At 34.8% G+C, this 21,994-nt stretch overlaps 1 protein-coding gene across 1 annotated transcript in view; it reads right to left on the bottom strand.

Annotated features, from left to right (window-relative positions):
* Nucleotides 1–21,994, bottom strand: part of LOC123671464 (photoreceptor-specific nuclear receptor-like) — a 106,532-nt gene that overhangs the window by 60,407 nt on the left and 24,131 nt on the right. The window contains exon 2 of the mRNA XM_045605321.1: nt 17,720–17,987. Within this exon, the coding sequence (XP_045461277.1) occupies nt 17,720–17,987 (268 nt within the window). The remainder of the gene's footprint in view (nt 1–17,719; nt 17,988–21,994) is intronic.

Here is a 21,994-nt window from a genome sequence, read left to right as displayed (position 1 = left end):
CTCAGGTGGTCAGGCCTGACGGGCTCTGTCACCCTGCTATTTAGGGTCTGATACCACCCATTGGTGGCATATTGTTGGAGAGAATCAGACTATAAAGATTTCACTTTGCTTTAATGTGCTTTTGATGGATAGGGATCAATGATTGATTGCCGTTTGATGATAAAATTCCACCAACTCTCTCTAGTATAATTTTTGCATCTAAATAAGAAAATTAGTGTTCTGCACATAGAAATAAATCACACCGACTTTCGTTTAATACTGCCGTAGAACTTTATTTGAACATCAAAGAATATGATAATCAGATAATGACAAAACTTATTCTGTAATAGTTCGTGGATTTTATCAAAAACAATAACAAAAGATAAATTGCAAACTATATACAGGGTGTTTCCTAAACATGCGGCAAAAATTCAGGGGGTTGTTCCTTGGACTATTTTAAGCATGTTTTGTCCTTGGATGATTTTTGAAAAACCTCTTTGTTTCGAACAACATTTTTCATATTTTTAAAATTAATAATAGTTTAAATAAAATTGCGTACCGCACTGTGTTTACTAAGTAGGCACAATTTATTTTTAAATTTGTTTAACAACATTCCAATTACTAAACCCCTTAGATTATTTCCTATGGGGCCATCTAAAATCATTAGTTTATACCACTCCAGTAGAAAATGTGGAAGACTTACGAAATCGGATCATTGCTGGGTGTAACTTAATAAGAAATGATCCTGGTGTTTTTGAAAGGGTTCGGCAGTCAATGAGGAGAAGATTGGATGCTTGTATGCTGGCTAGAGGTGGTCATTTTCAACAGTTTTTGTAGGTTGAGTTGAATTTTCATGTAATTTTTCATAATAAAATGTTATTATCTGAAATTTTGTTTCCCCTATATCTTCGAAACAAATAGGTTTTTCAAAAATCATCAAGGGACAAAATATTCTTAGAATAGTCCAAGGAACAACCCCCTGAATTTTTGCCACATGTTTAGGAAACACCCTGTATATGGTTCGTTCAGTAATTTTGACATCCCGGGCAGCTAAGGAATATCTAAATTAAGTTGGTAATGGCTCATTCAGTAATATTTCGGATGCAGAATTCGGGTTGGTATTGGAAATATCTGGATAGTATTTGACCAAGAAAACAACAACAGAAAATTACATAAAATTAATTGGTTACAAGTTCAAAACAGTTGATCAAAGGAAAATTCTTATTAATGAACAGAAAAATGTAATGAGTAGAGTACCATATGGTAAATAGGTAAAGAGAATATTTGCAAGAAAATGTGGAATTCGATATTTGAAAATGGCAGTCTTATTCAACAAGACTCTAGAAAGAAACCAAAAGGTTTGCCAAGTCTATTCAAGGGTGAAGGTAGAAGCCAGAAGGTACACTATTTTGAAGGAAGATAACCAACAAAGCTGATATCAAGCTACGAGTATATGAATAATATCTGTGAACAAGGTCTTGTCATTTCATTTATAGTTTATTTATATTCTACTTTGAAATTGAATATTTTCATATCCGTTTTGGTTCTCCAATAAGAAAAAATCTGATAGATTCAAATTTTTTTCATGGAATTTTATTAATTATTCAATCGAAAAATGTATTCATAAGAGTAAATTGAAGAATTTCTTTAGCTCTTTACCACTTAAAGATAATAACAAAATACAAAAAATTTAAATTCACAAGAATTATTTCAAAGCAAAAATTCTTCAAGTGGCTGGAGGGTGAGTCAAAGCAGTTATGGGCAAAATACTAAGGATATGTAAGTAATATTAATAGCAAATAGTATAAAAACATTCTCATAGGTAACCGATAAAACATAGGAAACTTGGTAGAACAAATATGTATCTATATTTTTCATAACAGTTTAATCAATTAATCATGTCATGTACACTTTAGTGGTAAAATTTTTTACCGCAAGTCTCTACGATGAGTGGATCCTGAGATATAGCCGCTTACCTCGCTTATTTGCCCACCCTGTACAGTTTCAATGTGTAGTGACTTTTGAAAGTATTTCACACATTGGCTTGGCTGATAAATTGGTTTCAATTTGGAAAGTTACAGTACATCTGCATTGTTGATATTCTTCATATACTAAATGGATCCTTTAAAATTTATTTCTACCTTATGGTATGGCACTTTCATTCAAACTCATCAACCAGTTTTTTCTGTTTTTTTTTCACCAGTACGGCTACCACAAATGAATAATTGGCCGTAGATCCTGGGATAGTGCTCAAGTACTAGTACCTCAGTGGAATTATCGAGATTAATAAAGCAGGTAGCATTTTCAAGACAAAAATTTCACTGGATAATATTATAACTATAACAATTTTCGTCTGCAAAAAAGTTTTCGCATCGAATATGAATGTTGCGCTTCAAAAACTTGACCACTCAATATGTTAACAAAGATAAATCATGTGCCATTTCTATGTTCAGAACACGGAGAATGTCTTTCCTCAGAATTTCAGCGTGAGCCCATAAAAGTAATGGATTCCGATTGAATTGGTTTCGTACTTTGGCAGGATTGGAAAACTTTTAACGAATAGGCCCTTGAGAAAATGATAAAATCACGGAGAAGCTCATACGTTTTCGTAAAAAAAAATGAATTTTATTACATCACCAAACCAACCCAGCTCCACTAAAATTTATGTCTGTGACTATGAATCCGATGGAATTAATCAGGCAAACATTCAATAAAATGAAAAATTTGCGATAAATATTGTCTTTATGCGTTTGCAACATTTTCGCTCATGACTTATGATTTCTTATATACAAGATAAGGTCGAATAGAAAGCAGTATTTAACGTCACAAGTTCATAGTCAACATTCGATTATACCTCGAGTCACGAGACGTAGATCGAGAAACATCACGAGAGCTCTAGGAGATCGAGTAGTATTTCGCGAGTGTTTCTATTTCTGAGATTGAACTAAGGTCGAATTAAATACTAAAGATAATAAAAATAAATAATATTGAATATTCAGTTTTCTTTCAGAAGTTTCTAGGATATCTGATACATTCAATATTAAAATCATAATAAATATTCAACAGAGCGAGTCCAGTCTCTGACTTCCCATTGTACTTCTTATATACGTTTTCAGTCTCTTGAGGGTAGAATAAGTTCTTTCTGACGTGTCCGACAATACTGGTAATGTACAAAATATCTTGCATAACATGGATATGTTAGGAAATAACTGTACAGTGCATCCCATTTTGGGTGAGACTGCCAGGTTTCTCGCTTGTTATTTAAGATAGAGCCTTGCGGTTTTCACGTTCCTGTCCTACTTTTTCGTGAAACTCAAGTTGGTTTAATCAGATTTTGCATAACTGTTTCCGTTCAAAAGATACAGGGCGATTTTGGAAATTGATACTTTTCGGACCCCTCCTTCATCTCCGAAGTTATTAGGAATAATGCTGAGGTGAAAACTACATCTGATTCAGAATTCTGCGTAGAATCCAGTGGCGTACTCAATTTTTTTTCTCGGGGTATGGTTTTGAAGATTCAATACAAACCTATATTTTTTTTAATGGAACACCCTATATATCATTACTTCGTTGAATTCGTTATTTTTTTTCCTTCAAAATGATATATAATACTATATAGGTAGGATGGTCAGAAATGTTAAAAAATACTAAAACATATAAATAATAAAGACCTTTATTATTATTATTATTATCCCCCGACTTTTGCCTATACGCGTAGGATTTCACCTCGCCGTCGGCTTCTCACTCCTCGTTAAGAGGAATATTCACTCAATCCCAGATATTTAAAATATCAGAAGGGCAGAGCTCGGTCGTGTCCGGTCCTTGTGGTCCCCCTGGTTCTCGTCGAACTTCTGGTCCTCTTACAAGCGATCCTTGGACCTGTCCTTCGCTTCCTAGGAATTTTCTTACCGTCCTTGCAGTACCTAAAAGAACAGCTTTTTGCATTATATTATATATATACTCACTAAGTCCTAGTTGCTTGATATTTCTCTTGAGATTTTTGGGTACTATTCCTGTGGTTGAGATGATAATTGGAATAGTTCTCGTTGATATCATTCCCCACTGGCGCTTTATCTGAAATTCGAGGTCCCTATATTTTGAAATTTTTTCGACCTCTTTTTGACGCATGTTGTTGTTATTGGGTATTGCTACGTCGATGAGTATTGCTGCCTTTTGATGTTTATCAACTAGCAATATATCTGGCCTGTTGTGAGGGACTGTTTTATCAGTCAAAACTGTACGATCCCAGTACAGTTTATAGCGTTCGTTTTCCAGGATGGTTTCCGGTCGGTATTTGTAGTATGGCACTTTTTCAGAATGAATTAGTGTTAATTTAGTTGCCATTTCTTGGTGTAGTATCTTTCCTACTGCATCGTGTCTCTCTTTATATTCATTTCCTGCAAACATTTGACATCCTCCCGTGATATGTTGGATTGTCTCATTCGTTGGACACCCATAACGGCATCGATCGTCAGTAATAGTTCGATCCTTTATGATATGCTTGCAGTAATTTCTTGTTGAGATCACTTGATCTTGGATGGCTAAAAGAAATCCTTCCGTTTCTGGATACATCGCACCTGATGTGAGCCAATAGTTCGACGCTTCAATGTCGACATGATCCTGGTTCACCTCGTTGAAATGTCGTCCATGTAGGGGCTTTTCTCTCCATCTTTGCAGTTTTTCTTGGATTGTCTGGTGGTTGTATGACAATTGCTCCTTGTGCAGTTGCAAAGGTGTTGATTCGTCTGCTTCACACAGTACTTTGTAGATCTCTGACGTGCCTGATTTGTGTTTGAAGTATGTTCGTAGGCATTCAATTTGACCATGGGCAAGTTCCATGATGTCTAGCAGACCTCTGCCTCCTTTATTCCTCGGCAGTGTCGTCCTCTCAATGCTACTTTTCGGATGGTGCTTGTGTGCTTTCGTCATCAAGGTTCTCATTTTGCGTTTCAGGTTTTCCATATCTGTTTTGCTCCATGGAATGATACCGAAAGAGTATGTGAGAATTGAACATGCATATGTGTTGATGGCTCTCGTCATGTTCTTGCTGTTGAGGTTTGTTTTTAAAATTTTGTTGATTCTCCTAATGAACTCAGTTGTTAAGTCTTCCTTCATTCTTTGATGGTTTATTCGTCGGTTTTGTTTCATTCCTAAGTATTTATAAAGATCGTCCGATTTCATTGCTTCTATCTCCTGTCCATTGGAGAGAGCTATCGGTTCATCTTGGATTTTTCCACGCACTACGCTAATCGTACGACACTTGTCCAATCCGAATTTCATCCCCACGTCTTTCGAAAAATTTTCCACTAGTTTGACCATAATTTGCAAGTGGTTTCTGTTGCCTGTTATAAGTTTTAGGTCATCCATGTATAGCAAATGATTGAGTGCAATGGTATTTCTATTTCCTTTGACATTGAAACCTCTTTCAGTAGCATTCAGTTGTTTAGAAAGGGGGTTCAGCGCCAAGCAGAACCATAAGAGACTCAATGAATCTCCTTGGAAAATTCCCCTTTTTATTGGAATCTCTTTAGTAGTTATGTTCGCCGTAGAGAGTTCGATATTCGTTCTCCAGTTGCACATTGCATACTTCAGAAAGTTTATTGTAATTGGATCGATCTTGTATATTTCCAAAATTTTTGTCAGCCATCCATGTGGAATAGAGTCGAAGGCCTTCTTATAGTCAAAATATGTCATAAAAAGATTTCTGTGTTTTTTGAAGGCTTGGTTACATCTGATGGAATCTATGATCAGCAGTTCCTTCGATCCTAGTGCATTCTTGGAACATCCTTTCTGCTGTGCTGTCATTATGTTATTTGTCTCGCAATGTTTGTAGATACGAGATGCTATACATGATGTGATGATTTTATATATTGTTGGTAGACATGTAATGGGTCTGTATTTCGATGGATCCGCTGTGTGTTGCAGATCCTTCGGTAGGAGATAAGTGGTTCCTGTTGTTAGAAATTTGGGCATTTCCGTTGGATTCCTCATAACCTCATTTATGGTTTCAACTAGCCTGCCGTGTATACACCAAAATTTCTTCAACCAAAAGTTGTGGATTCCATCTGGGCCGGGTGATTTCCAATTGTGTGCGTTTTTCAATATTTCATGGAATTCTTCTACAGAAACTGCGTTATGCGGCATGTGTTCTATTGTCTCACAGGATTTCTCTTCACTTCTTATCCAATCAGCCTGGGAGTTGTAGGGGGTTGGTGAAGCCAATTGATCTGTCCAAAAATTCTCAATATCCTCGACGGTTGGATAACTTCCTGGTGTTGCTGACATATTGTTGTTTAACATTCTATAGAATTTTCTTTCGGAGTTTTCAAAAATCATATTATCCTGTTTTCTTCTATAGCTCTCATTGTATCTTCTGAGTCTTTCGGAGTACACACTAAGTTTTTGTTTCAGTGTGTCTAAAATTTGTTGAGCATTTTCATTGTTTGGATCATATGTTGTATGTTGCCGGTGACGATCCATTATTATATTCACCATTTTTTGTAATTTTCTAGACGGCGAACCTTTTGCAAATTGGGTGAGCCTCCCAATATCTTGGCGGATGCTATGCACTTTATTTTCTAGCCTTTTTTGCCAATGTGGTTTATTTTGTTGTTTTTCTCTGGCTGGTTGCTGACTTTTAGGTTTTGGCTTCACACCTAGCACTGTTGCTATTGAAAATGCTGCACAGTATATGATGAGGTGTAATGATTCGAGATCATGGTAGTCAGAAAGATACTTTGGTATAATCTCCTTGTTGGTCATGACCAGAAGATGAGATAGTTTCTTGGATGTCCTCAATCTTGGTAGAATCGGTCGTCTCAATGGATTTGTGCCCTCAAAATCTATAACGCATCTATTCATTGTGGCAGATAATCGCTCCAGTAGTTCTCTTTGGTCTTCTTCTGGATTTTCGACGGGTGCAACATATATATTCCGTCGTTGAGCATCACTTATTGCTATCACATCTGCGTTGTTTTGTTCCTCAGTGTTCATTTGTGCATTGATGTTCTGTTGGTTTTCAGCACAATCGTAGTTTTCTTCAATTGTCGTTTCGTTGTTAGTGAGGTCTCTATTCTGTAGCCTCAGTTGGACTTCATTTTTTATGGTGTTAAGTCTCTCATCGGGTACAAGTTTATTTCTCAATATGACCCGGTATTGGTCGGCTACTCTTTGCTCAGAAACTTGGAGTTCGGGATAGTTTCTGTGGAATTCTGCAAATAATTTTTGCCGGTAGCCTATTTTATCCTCTTCCATATTAGTCACTTCATAGTATATGCGCATGATCGTTTCATTTATCGAACTTGTCCATTTCATGCGTCTTCTTGGTAGACCTGCTTGGGTGAGTGCTGGTTGGGGATCCTGCGCAGCACCTTCAGTGGTCGGAGAAACTCGTGTTATTCTTCTCCTAGAATGTTGAGATTGTGGAGGCGTAGCATTTTGTTCGACAGACGCCCGTCTCCTAAGCACTCTGTCACCGACGTCCCGCATACTGTCATGTCCAGCGCCGGCTCCAGACACGCCCTGACGAACCTCAGGCAGCGGCTCTATATTCCTATTCCTCAAATTCACCATCATTCATGGGTTCCCCCGTGTCGTGGGGGAGACGGCCTTTGATCGCTTTTTACGATCCGCAGAGCTACGGTGGGAGAATTCTTGAGCTGCTTTCCACACGGCTTCGTCCGTTACCCTGGACAGGGACCCTTCGACAGGTTTCAGCTTTCCGGGTCAGGGAGCTCCTGGAATCTGCGGTGGGCAGGAGTCGATTCAACTCTCCTGATAGGTGAATCGCTAGGAATTCACCTACCGCTACCCGCTTATTATTATTATTATTATTATAATGATGATTTTTTGTGAATGAGCAATGGATTTCCCATATGAAAAAAAGGATCAATTGGATAATTTTCATTTGTGATGTTTATTTATGGTAGAGTAAGCAAACAAAGATAATACACTCATCACTAACATGAAAAACAAAACGTAGGTACCTACCTCATAGCAACAAATGAATAATACAAAAATTCATAAACATTGCATAATATCTTTCAGATTAAACTGTTCAAATTGCTGTCCATTTTCCCTAATACATATAATATACTACAGTAAAAGACATAACAGTCCCGAATAACTTCCTGCATCAACAGAGGTAGTTTTCCAGGATTTACAAAACCGCCCTTTTATAATATTAAATGCACTCAGGCGTATTGAAAAATTTTGTCAATTATGTATTAGAGAAAAATGGACAGTAATTTGAACAGTTTAATCTGTAAGATTTTCAATTATGCAATGTTTATGAATTTTTGTATTATTTATTTGTTGCTATTAGGTAGGTACCTACGTTTTGTTCTTCATATTAGTGATGAGTATATTATTTTTGTTTGCCTAGTCTACTATAAATGAAAATCACAAATGAAAATTATCCAATTGATCCTTTTTTTATATGGAAAATCCATTGCTCATTAACAAAAAATCATCATTATTTGATGTTTTAGTATTTTTTAACATTTCTGACCATCCTACCTATATAGTATCATATATCATTTTGAAGGGAAAAAAATATCGAAATCAACGAAGTAATGATATATAGGGTGTTCCATTAAAAAAAATATAGGTTTGTATTGAATCTTCAAAACCATACCCCGAGAAAAAAAATTGAGTACGCCACTGGATTCTACGCAGAATTCTGAATCAGATGTAGTTTTTACCTCAGCATTATTCCTAATAACTTCGGAGATGAAGGAGGGGTCCGAAAAGTATCAATTTCCAAAATCGCCCTGTATCTTTTGAACGGAAACAGTTATGCAAAATCTGATTAAACCAACTTGAGTTTCACGAAAAAGTAGGACAGGAACGTGAAAACCGCAAGGCTCTATCTTAAATAACAAGCGAGAAACCTGGCAGTCTCACCCAAAATGGGATGCACTGTACAGGGTGGGCAAATAAGCGAGGTAAGCGGCTATATCTCAGGATCCACTCATCGTAGAGACTTGCGGTGAAAAATTTTACCACTAAAGAGAACAAGAGAACACACTGGAAATTGTTTGGAAATTCATTCCTCTACCGCTAGGGGGCGTAATAGCTACCGTCGAGTAGAAAAATGAATTTTACTCGAAAATGTTTCATATGAAGTTGAAGAAAAAATATCATCACTGTAATCCTTGGAAAATTCTCTATCTTTTTAAATTATCACTTTCGATTTTACGACATCAAATAAGGGTAGGTGAAAGGGAGAAATCTGACTGATTGAAATGCCTGTAACTTCAGTTTGGCTCAACATTTTTGAGCAAATTAGATCTCGTCTGAAAGATAATATCTTGTTGATTGAGGACAAAATATACTCATGATAAATTTGTTTTTGCTGCTTTCGATAGGGGGCGCTAGGTCAGAAGTTCATTGTTTTGTTCATTTTACTCCGAAATTTCAAATGTAATGATAGGATTTTTTTAACAGAAACGGAAATTCCATCAAATTTGCATGAAAAAACCTGAAGGTCGCAAAGTGATAATTTCCGGCGTTCTGAAGTTATGGCCGAAAGAAGATATTCTTCAACTGATGCACTGCGAAAAACCAAATTGTGTCTTTAGGTTCTGACAGAAACAGAAATCCCATCAAATTTGTATGAAAAAGCCAGAAGGTTGCAAAGCGATAGCTTCAGGCGTTCTGGAGTTATGGCCGAAAGAAGACACAATTTAGTTTTTCAGTGCATCAGATGAAGCATATCTTTTTTCGGCCATAACTCCAGAACGCCTGAAGCTATCGCTTTGCGACCTTCTGGTTTTTTCATACAAATTTGATGGGATTTCTGTTTCTGTCAGCACCTAAAGACACAATTTGGTTTTTCGCTGTGCATCAGTTGAAGAATATCTTCTTTCGGCCATAACTTCAGAACGCCGGAAATTATCGCTTTGCGACCTTCAGGTTTTTTCATGCAAATTTGATGGAATTTCCGTTTCTGTTAAGAAAATCCTATCATTACATTTGAAATTTCGGAGTAAAATGAACAAAACAATGAACTTCTGACCTAGCGCCCCCTATCGAAAGCAGCAAAAACAAATTTATCATGAGTATATTTTGTCCTGAATCAACAAGATATTATCTTTCAGACGAGATCTAATTTGCTCAAAAATGTTAAGCCAAACTGAAGTTACAGGCGTTTCAATCAGTCAGATTTCTCCCTTTCACCTACCCTTATTTGATGTCGTAAAATCGAAAGTGATAATTTAAAAAGATAGAGAATTTTCCAAGGATTACAGTAATGATATTTTTTCTTCAACTTCATATGAAACATTTTCGAGTAAAATTCATTTTTCTACTCGACGGTAGCTATTACGCCCCCTAGCGGTAGAGGTATGAACTTCAAAACAATTTCCAGAGTGTTCTCTTGTTCTCTTTAGTGGTAAAATTTTTCACCGCAAGTCTCTACGATGAGTGGATCCTGAGATATAGCCGCTTACCTCGCTTATTTGCCCACCCTGTACATGGTTGAAAGTAGCGATATTGCATTAAGTTTGCAATAGAGAATTCTTGATAATTCCTTCTTCCATATCTTGCATAAGTTGCGAATAATTAATGAAAGACTATACAAAGAACTAGATAGTATATAAAACTGGGTATCATAGATTTAACTTCAATACATATAATCTTTGTAGGTATAATGTAGGTATGCAATTGAATTTGATGAAGCTATCGATAAAGTTCAACATGGCAAGATATCAACAAATATTTGAAGATACGTGAGTCGAAAACAAATACTTAGGAGATTGAATTTCAGTGGAGATTTCAGGAGAGGCTCTGGGTAGTTAATTTTCATTTACTCGTAGAAAAATTCTTCAAAAAAACTTCAAAAGACAAAAATATGATTATAAATGGGGAAACACGTCTACTACATATTATGATTATTCAAAAAAAAATGATTAATGACCTTCAAAATGATGGTTTCTGGTCAGTATTTTCAAATATGTTACGCAAATTTGAAGAAAAAATTCACCAATTCTGAAAACCTGTTTAGTTCACGATTCACATTTGTGGTCGTCAAATTTATTTCTTTATTCAACTATCTATTCGATTTACGATATCTGTGAAAAAAGTTACAATAATCAAACAATTGTCTACAGGGAATAAATATTCATTATTTGTTGAAATTTTACATGGTTAAACTATTGTCCAACCTGAACACGTATATGAAAACGGAATAAACAATTGTCGTTTTTTTTCAATTAAGATTATTTTTGATGCTGAGATGAGATCATTTCAAAGGTCTCGAAACTTTATTAAAATAAAGATTGCGGGACAATAAGGACTTTTTTTTCAGAATTCAAAGAAATTAAATAACTTCATGTAATAATCCGGGTTTTTCCGTCAGTTCTAAATGAACATTTTGGCAGTCGTAGGCCAACCAGTTTTAAAAAACTCAGTTTGAGTTAGACCTGGAATCTTACACCATATCTGAATTGAGTACCAGAAAATCTCCCATAGTCAACAAAATACTGAAAAAAACATCTCGCTTATGCTTTCAAAACGGGGTATATTATGTCATAAAGCCAAAATGATTCTCCTGATATGATTTTCACGAATATAAATCTTTTGATTATAATCGAGAGGTGTAAAGAAACTTTTTACGAACTCTTTTTAAAAAGTAAAATAATAACATGAACCATATACGGAATTCACATTTGTTCGATATCATTAATTCATTAAAAATATTTGGATGATTAAGAACCACATTTCTTTCTTGACACTGTTTCATTCTTCTTTTTTGTAACTTGAATTGTTTTGAAATAAAGATTATTTATTATTATTATTATTTATTATTATTTCACCCATATACTAAATACCTAGAAATATCCAGATAGGTATCAGAAAAAGGAACAGATCTGTTGCATCAAATCAATTCCATTTCAAGAGTTCTGTCACGGGAGGGATGGAATGAGAAATAACATCCAAATATCCCTTGGGGTTTCTCGCATGCATTGGGCAAAAATATCTAACTTTAATTGAATCTTAGGAGGGATTTATTTTTGCGATTCCTTAGTAATACTTTATGATTGCTGGCATGAAAAATCTGCATGGGGGTGCTTTGGTTACACCACAGAGATTTAAAATACCCTTGACAATAAATTATTTCGATAAAATCTAATCGTTCTGAAGAGGAAAATATATCACAATATTCAGTACTGATTCATACCTTGGAAAGTTATGTTTTATGAATTCCAGAATACTCTAATGCAATATCACCACATTTTCATTTTGATTAATCCCTTATCGTTGATGATATCCAGTATAATGTTATACATCAACTTAATTGTACAGGGTGTTTCAAGTAAGCGGGTCATGGAATTTTGTCGCTTATTCATTGAGCAATATTGTAAAGTGACCCATCACATTGACATTTTTTTTCAGGGGCTATCCGAAAAACTATCGAACCAAGGCATGGAAAGTTATCGAGGAAAAAAAATTTTTCCAAAACATTATTTTTTGCAAATTTCACTGGTTTTTCAGAATAAAAAGATCTAGGGACCATTTCTCACCAATCATTTATTCATTTGAACCGGTTTTCTAGAAAATAGAAAATTTTTCCTTGCAAAATATACTTCCAAATACTTTCCTGTATTTTCTGCCCAACCGATTCTGAATCCGAATATATAATTATAGTAGTAGTTTTTTTATTCATTTCAAGCAATTCAAGTCAAAATTGACTTGATTAAATTCAGATTTAATATTAGGAAAATATAGCCATGTATCTATGGTTCTATAAATATTTGATAGTCAAATTCTAAAGTGTAGATTATAATAGAAGCGAAAATTTTGAATCTAAATTTTCATTCGAAGCTCTCCATATGTTAACTCTCGAAGAGAGAAGTGTTATTTCGGAAATAGTTCTCCAAGAGAAAACAAATTGAAATTCTTTCTATCATATTGTGAACTTCTATCTTCTCTCTTGTTTCACAAATCCCCAAATTTTTACATATTTCCCTTTTTTCTTCTACTTTTATTACAAATTCTATTTGTACTTCATTTTTCCTTGTATTCAACATTTCATTAAATTCCATAAGTTTATCCCCAAGTTTCTTATTCATGTTAGTTAAATTATTTTCCATTTTCTTCATATCTTCATTTCTTCCTTAATTTCCTTCCAAATTCTTCATCAAATTTTCTTCCAAATTTTTCGTAAAATTTTTTTTCCATATTTTTCGCATGAAAGGTTAATTGAATTTTCATATCTTCCTTAAAATCTTTCATTGCATTTATTAAATCCAAAAGATTCGGTTCATTTCTATTTTCTTCAACAATTTCCAAATTACCTCTTGTATTTTCTTCATTCTCCTTTTCCCTAATCTTCGTTTTACTTTATGTTTCCATTTTTTTAATAGATTGATGATATAACAAATTGATAATTTGCCCCACGTTGGGCGCCAATTGTAATGAATAACAAAAATATGAATTTTAGACTTTTTAATATTCTGATGAAAATTATGCGAAACTCTGTCTCAGTTGGGTTCACAACTTCTACCTTTCATTTCATTTTTCTTCTTGACGTATTGTTCTAATATTCTCGCAAAACTTTTGTATACACTCTGCATACACATACAGGGTGTTCTGATTTGTTTCCGACAAACTGAAATGGGTGATAGATCACATCATTTTAAGCAAAAAAGTTCCTATGAACATGGGTCCGGAAATGCTTCGTTTCCGAGATACAGGGTGTTAGAGTTGAAAAAATAATTCGCGTTTTCTTTAATATGTTTTGACTACTTCGAAATCCTTTCATGAAATTATTTCCATTCAAATATTAAATTTAAATTCATTTTGAAAATTTCTAAGGCGAAATGCATGCGGATTTTCTATTGCCCACTAATGAGTAGAAGTGGTATGCTATGTAATTGTTGTTTTTAAGTGTTCTGAATATTCTGTTTCCTGAAATATTGCGTTGTTGGGATGCTTTACGAATACTGAGTTTTTATTTTCTTCGAAGGTCTGTAAAATCCTATTTCTCTGTAGATGATTTCTTCTTTGTATGCTTCGTTCGGGCCTTTGGTAACCAATACCATTTTCCTGTATTTGTTGATAAGCTATTAACTTAGTTAACTATAATTATAATTAATGACATCTGCACCTAACACCCTTTAAATCTGTCATTGTGTATAGCCATTTTAAATCTATTGCCGCAACAATTGTTGAATGTAAAACAATCAATCATTCGAAGATGTCATACATTCAACAGAACGGTGGACATTTCGAAGACCTTCTTTAAAAATTATTATGTTATTTTGTTTTGTTCTAAATTGTAACTTCTAAATAATATTTAATCTAAAATTATTACAAATTTGTTTCTACATGTTTTAGAGATTACAAAAATATGGATTTGGCTTTAAATGCATTGCCCCTAGCAACTTGAATGAGTTATACCTTTTTTAACTAGAAAAGTCAGGGGAATCAATTTTTTTAGTCCAGTATGACGTACAGGGTAGCACAGAAAAGTTGCAACGGTTTAAAGGGGACGAAATGATTGCCAGTGGCGCCCTCTAGAAAATACAACCAAATCGACCACAAATTTGAATTTCTCACCTCAAAAAACCCTATGTACCAACTATCATGCAATTATTTGGTATCAGTCGAAAGATATTTAAGAAAACGCGAATTATTTTTTCAACTTTAACACCCTCTATCTCGGAAACGAAGCATATCCGGACCCATGTTCATAAAAACTTTTTTGCTTAAAATGATGTGATCTATCACCCATTTCAGTTTGTTGGAAACAAATCAGAACACCCTGTAGATATTTTTCAGAGGAAAAGACCTTAGGCGGCACAACGATAAAACATACCACCACGAACATATTGTAGTTCCTATACTCACTAGCAGGTGTGTGAGAAAATTCATTTGCTGTTCTTGAACTACCCTTTTCCCCCTGGCTACGCCCGAGGGTTCTACTAAGTCGAAAAACACAATGTACTCCCTAAGAGTTCAAGATTTTGTTGAAGTAGGTTGACTTGATTCGCGGTTCAAGCTATGTATATTTTTTAAAAGGTTTTGATATTATTCCCACTTGTTATGGACAATTAAAGAACTGCATCATTTGAAACAATTAGTAAAAACGTCCAACATTGTCTGGTAGGGTACACTTCAATCGATCAAAAAATTTAACTGATTTACGAATATCTAATTCACCCAATATTCATATAATTTTCATGAGTCAACTCAAATTGAATCATGAATGCATGTTGATATCGAAGTCAATAAATGGAGATACGTCATATAATGATAATTCAAACGAAAACAAAGATTTTATAGTTTTCATCTCTGAAAAATCAGGATTGCGCTGTAAAACGGGAAGTGCGAGGCAAAAGGGTCCCTTGGGAGCTCATCAAATCTAATAGGATACACTTCAACCCCAACGCCAGATGAGACCGCAAAGACGATCTGACGATATATTCTTTGATAGAATCTGCCGCCTACAACTGAAGTAGCGTTTTCTTGATTTTAAGGAGTAGGAATTGCGTTTGCAATTTTGAATTATATTTCATTCAAGTTATTAATGAAAAACGAAAGTATATTGTCATTCATTTTCATTTCACTGGAACTAAAATGTATAATTGGCAGAATCCTAAAACTAGAACCTATATGTAATCTGAAGAAATCAAGCTCGATACTCGAGAATAATACCATTATGGTTGGTTTCCGAATCGACGAAGATCTTTCTTTTTGTTTTTCCGATGTAATATAACAATTTGTTCACACTGTTTTCGAATATGCTGCATTCGGTGATGTGATCGTAGACATATTTCGTATAAAAAAAAATTTTGTTAACGTATCTTCTGTTATTTTTTCTACCAGTTTATTAAAATTTTATGCGATTATAAATTATTTTTCAATTTGAAAACTGTTAATTATAATCTCAGTTTTATTTGTGCTCCTTTTTTTTTTGGTTAATACATTTAATTCGACCAGAGATTTTTATGAACATGTTCAATGTTTCTGTTGAATGAATATTTTGAAATGATGGTAAATTATTTGTTTTTTAATTTAGAAATGAAAAAAAAATGTGTTTCTACAATTCGTTACTATCGCTTGAGTATGTGAAACACCGTACTAAAATAAAGCATATCACAAATCTAATCTAAGTATCATCAGTCCATAGTACTCGATCGATCGATAACTATCGAACAATTTGGGTTAGAAAAATGATTCAAATTTTGGCTACATCGTCTCAACTCAGCGCATGAGCGCAGATTTTTTGACTCTATATAGGCTGATTTGAAGCGTAGTGGAACACGATACCACCAGGTTTTTTTTTCAAATGAGAATACACATTTGTCATATCACATTCAGAACCTCCATAAAATTCCTTTCACGAAACTCCCCAATTCTCATAATTTATAAATCTTAATTTTTTAAGTAAGACACCTTTTTGACCAAGTCAATTTTATCACCGGTATATAATTTTGTTTTCATTGAATGTATACATTCAATGTGATCTTAGAGTTTGATTTTTTCAAGGTCAAGTAGATTTTTCGAATAGGGAATATATATTTACTTTGCAGTAAAACTAGGACCATTTTGTATTCCTTGTTTTTGCCATGAAATGAACCGTTTTGGGGATAAATGAAATGTTTTACGCATATAATGGTTATAATCTTTCGCACACAAACTATTGAGCATATTTTGAACAAGTGAGTGTTAATGGAGAGATGAATAACAAATCAAAAATTGATTTTTAATCGGAAGAACCAAACAGAAATTAAAATGTTTGGACATTTCACCTAATTGAATTTTTTGAACGCTTCTATTGATTTGTTATACTGATGATATTTTCTTCCCACAGAAAGTTTTAGGGGTAGTTTTCCCAAACCAATTGAGGAGTAATGCATAAAACTCCCGATTACTATTTTTCTGACATCCGAGGAAAATTTCGATATTTTTTTCCAAAATCTGATAAATTTTACGTGGAAAATATACTAAATGACAAATAAACTGCAACACCCAGAAGGAGCTGTTTAAATTTTTTTCTGGCAAAACATAGATAGTAGGTATAGCAGTGAATGATTGAAATTTGGAGAAAAAAACGAAGGGTTTACATTTTTTTTTCAATAAATTCGTTAATAATGTGTTTGTTCACCGCGATTATGTATACACTCCCCAATACGTCTCGGCATTGATGCAATAAGATGGTCTATTTCTTCTTGAGGGACACTATCCCAAGCCAAGCTACCTGTAGCTACCTATCGTTCAAGTCTCAGAGCCGTCAAAGTCCGTGAGGGCGGGTCAAATTTCCAAGCCTTCTACCCATGATGTCCCAAACATGCTCTATGGGCGAAAGATCGGGGCAACTGACGTTCACGTCTTTGTTGATGTTATGTTATCTATGTTTTACCAAAGAAATTCAAAATTTAAACAGCTCCTTCTGGGTGTTGCAGTTTCTTTGTCGGTTAGTATATATTCTGTGTTTTATGATGAGCTGTTCTCGACATATAGGTTTCTGAAAACGCTAACCTATATCACGAGAACGGGTCATTCTATGGAAAAAACACAAGATAAATTTTTACGTAAAATTGATCTGATATTTAGAAAGACCTGTCGAAAGTTGTCTCGGATGTAAGAATAGTAAACTGGAATTTTATGCATTACCTCTTAATTTTTTTGCGAAAACTACGCCCAAAACTCCTAAAAATTGAGATGATAAAAAAAGTAATTATACATATATACTGTATGTATTGCATCTGTTCAATTTTCAGTCATAACTTACCTATAGATGAGTTTTCTTCTCACACTCCTTTTGAAGAATCCAGAACAACCATTGCAAGCTAAAATTCCATAATGTTTACCACTGCTTGTATCACCACAAACAACGCATATCAATCCAGGGGTTCCTTTCTTTGTTGGAAGGGTCCAAGGTGGAGGGGGTGTTCGGGAAGCCTGAACTAATGTTTGTGAACTGGGCAAACACAAGGCTAGAGGATGATCGGACCCTTCAGTAGAGAAACAGTCGACACTTGACGGTCTATTCCCAATATCTGTGAAAATGTCTTCTCTCATGAACTGTATCAGTTACTAATTGAATTTATGATAATATTCTCTTATTCTTACAGATACTATTTAAGAAGCAGTCACATAGTAGGTTCTCAAGTTCTGACGTAATACTTATTTATTTATTTATAAATTTTCGCTTCGACACCTGGGTCATTAGCGATTTTGGTACAATAAAATTTACATTTCATTTACAAAAGTTTAGTTAAAATATTGTACTGTTATATGTTGATACCAATTTTTCTAACAAATAATATTGTGTTGAAGAAAGCCTCTGGTCTGTTGAAGTTAAGGGCATCTTCCATTTTGGAGCTTGACAGTTACTTGGACATTACATGAAGTGCACTGTGGTGGGGGTTCTTTCTTCAGTAAGTATGAGTGGGTAAATCGTGTATGACCAATTCTATGTCTTCTCAGAATTACAAGTTGATTTCTTTTCGTCATGATGGGATGGGATTTGGCGTTAGAACGTTCAATGAATAAGAGTTTCGATCTTCGTTCATGAAGTAATGTAGCCCATTTCTGTTTTATTTCGTTCTTATATTTAGTGCTTAGGTTATATGTAGTCGTGATTTCCACAGGTTGTCCTTCGTATATAGCTCTTTTTGCGAATTTGTCGGCTTGCTCGATACCCTCGATTCCTGTATGAGATGGTATCCAAACCAGGGTTATTTTTGTTGGTGCCTGGTGTTGGTTCATCAAGTCTGAGATGTTAATGACGATTGGATTTTTGGAGTATATGTTCATTACTGCCTGAATTGAGCTCAAAGAATCGGTGCAAACAAGTGGGTTTCGAAGGTTTTGAGAGACTGCATATTCAATAGCTTTTTGTATTGATATAAGTTCGGCCGTGAAGATGGTAAACTTCCAGAAGATTGGGAGTTTATACATCTGAAATGATGCCGTTGAATAATAAGCGCATCCAATTCCATCCGGCGATTTAGCTGCATCCGTGTATATCATTAGACAGTTTTTATAATATAAAACCATCTGCCTGAAGTGTTGTTGTAGAATTTCTCTTGGAGTTTCTCTTTTACGGTACTCTGTAAGATGTAGGTTGACGCTGAGTTTCTTATTGATCCAGGGTGGATGAGTAGGTTCTTTATATGTAATTGTAGGGGGGAAGTAAGAGATCAATGAATTGTTCACCAGGTAATATAACGGAGGTTTATTTTCATTTTCATTGTTTTAGTACAAGTGTTTATATTTCTGGGTGACTATTAGATTCTGGTTTGGGTTTTGGGTGTTATCAGAAATTCTTGCAGAGTACGCTAGCTGTAGCATTTGTCGGTGTAATGATAAGGGTAGCTCACCTGTTTCCTTGCATAGGCTATCTGAAGGGCTGGTAATATGTGCACCTAATGCTAGCCGAAGTGCAGTGTTCTGTATAACGTTTAGCTTTTTTAATGGTTTTGCTAGCTTTTTCCATTCAGCATTTTCATGACTAAGATGAGACTTAAGACTTGCAGAAAAATGAATCTCATGTAACAGTCTAGATATCCGATTGAGTGCTATCGTGCATATATTGAACGATATTCGCCATAAGTCGACTGGATATCTGAGCTGTTACCTCTGAATATGCAGGTATATAAAGGTTGGCTGACCGTCGGTTGAGTTCAACCGAGCGTCAACTACCAAAATTCGTTTTATAAACGTCAAATCGTAGGTTGAGCTCGGACTCAACTGGAAGTTGACCCAACTGGTGGAGGTTTTGCCTCGAAGCGACGGTTGAGGGTATTGACTGTTGAGGAAGATAAGGATATAACCTTACTTTCTATGTTTATTGTTCATTTCTAGGTGATCCCTAGAAACTAGAAGGAAACAAAACAACAAACGTAATCATGATAAAATTTTAAATGAAATTATAGCATTCCAGTATTTTTCTTCTATATGTCTTTTTGATTATGTATTCAAATCATAAAATATATAAGTACATATAAACTGTACCTATATGAATTTTACATTTACTATGAATGTTTTGTTATTTTGGTTCAAAAACAGAAATAAGTAAAATAATATAATATAAATTATTATACAGGGTGATTGCGGAGGAGACCGTAAGATTTTAGGAAAAGTTTACACTAGTCAAGGCAGTTTCGAAACAATGTTTAGTTTATGGTTGGGGGCCTTTATTGAGAGTCTACAGGGTGATTTGTCCGATTCGACCGATTTTTCTATTATTCAAAACTTTGGTATGGCTTGAACAATATTGATGGAATTTTCAGTGTAGAACACTATAATTGTCCACTTTGAATAATTTCAACACTTTCTCAGAAATACAGTGTGGGAGTCATGATAAGTTCAGATTAAATTTGCAGGTTTAAAAAACACCCTGTAAATTCCGTTTTCAAAAATTCGTTACCTGCTTCAGATTTTACCATAAGTTTACATTACTGGAGCGTTTTCATTTTTTATGGCACACGTCAAGGTTTCCTAGAAAAAATTTTTAAAGATGAACATTATCGTTATTTCGCTGCAAGGCACTGAGAATATTCTGAACTAGATAGTAAAGCAGTATCGTTCAATGATACAAAACTCTTGCGAATTCCATTCTTAGTAAACATAGCCTCGTCGATGAGGCCACTGTAATGACTTACTTGTGTTCATTCTACCCAGGATTTTGATAATTTTTGCTGAAGATAGGTCAACTGTCGTATCTGCTGTTTAAGGAAGATCTAAAGAACCAGCTGAAACATCGCTTTCAGGTGTTTGTGGAATGGTGTAGAAAGAATGCACTGATGGTTAATATAGGAAAAACTAAATGAGTCCAATTCAAAACTAAGAGTTCCCATGATAGTGTGTTTTGTGTTTTCAGTTTAAGGTCTTCAACATCCAATCTCTGGACTGCACAAAATTTTTGGGAATTTTCGTGGATCGCCATCTGAGATGGGAGCAGCAGTTAGATGCTCTCTGTAGAAAGGTGAATTGTTTCCGTCCCGCTATTTCGCGCCTAAAGCAATTCATGCCAAAGTTAGCAATATTGTCAGTTTATTACGGCTTAGTATACTGCCACCTTTCATACAATGTGGTATTTTTGAGGATTCTGCGCACAGTGAGAGAATGTTCATTGGACAAAAGAAGGTAATGCGCACTTTGTTCAGCATACCCCATAGAGAGTCTTGAAAACCTTTTTTTTGCGGCCCACATGATTTTTATAGAGATTGGTTTGTACAACAATTATCTATTGCAGACAACACCGAAAAAGTATCCAGAACGTCCCATATGCAGGATCCACTTCTAAATCAAATACAGGAAATGACTGAAAATCATATTGAATAACAACTTTTCATAACCCAATTTAAAAAAAATTTATAAAGGATAAACGAGTCTACTCGATTGACAACTTTGTGTCTCTTCCTTCACAATAATTTATCTTCATGATATATTTGGTTTATTTTCGTCTTGGAACATAATTCCAGTAGAAATGACAAAATTGATAACCAACCAAAAGATCAAAATAACTAAAACTGTACAAATTGGTTAAACGGTTAACAAATTGAATGACTAAATTAACATAAAGACAGACGTACGTTTCGGAATTTTTGAACTTAATAATACAACTTTTCCCCTTCAGTGCCTTATAGTTCAACAAAATTACTGAATTTACTAACTCACCACGTGTATATCTACTTAACAAAAATTGCAATTAAGGAACTTCGAACTAACTAAAGGTAACTGCTTATCTAGTAAGGATTCACAGAGAAAGAAAGTAATGGTCGCGCCTAAGCAGGAGTAAAAGCGATGAAAAGCCTTGTCCTGGAATGCATGGATGACGGATTTTTAGATGGAAATGAATACCCCAGTGACTCATAAGAAAGGGAGAGTGCTCCAAAAGCTGATGGTTTCTCAGCTGCATAAAGATTATATGGTCGTCCTCTCAGAGCATTGATTCCTGCACATGCAAATTCATTTTCATTGTAAGAAGTGTCTACGTTGTATGTATGGGGCGTCTCCTGATACAAAACCATCATGCTCCTAGTATTGAATGACGGAA

The sequence above is a fragment of the Harmonia axyridis genome, chromosome 1 (genome assembly GCF_914767665.1).
Source record: "Harmonia axyridis chromosome 1, icHarAxyr1.1, whole genome shotgun sequence".
Taxonomy (NCBI): domain Eukaryota; kingdom Metazoa; phylum Arthropoda; class Insecta; order Coleoptera; family Coccinellidae; genus Harmonia; species Harmonia axyridis.
Note: the sequence above shows the minus strand (reverse complement) of the source record. Positions and strands in the feature narration are given on the sequence as shown.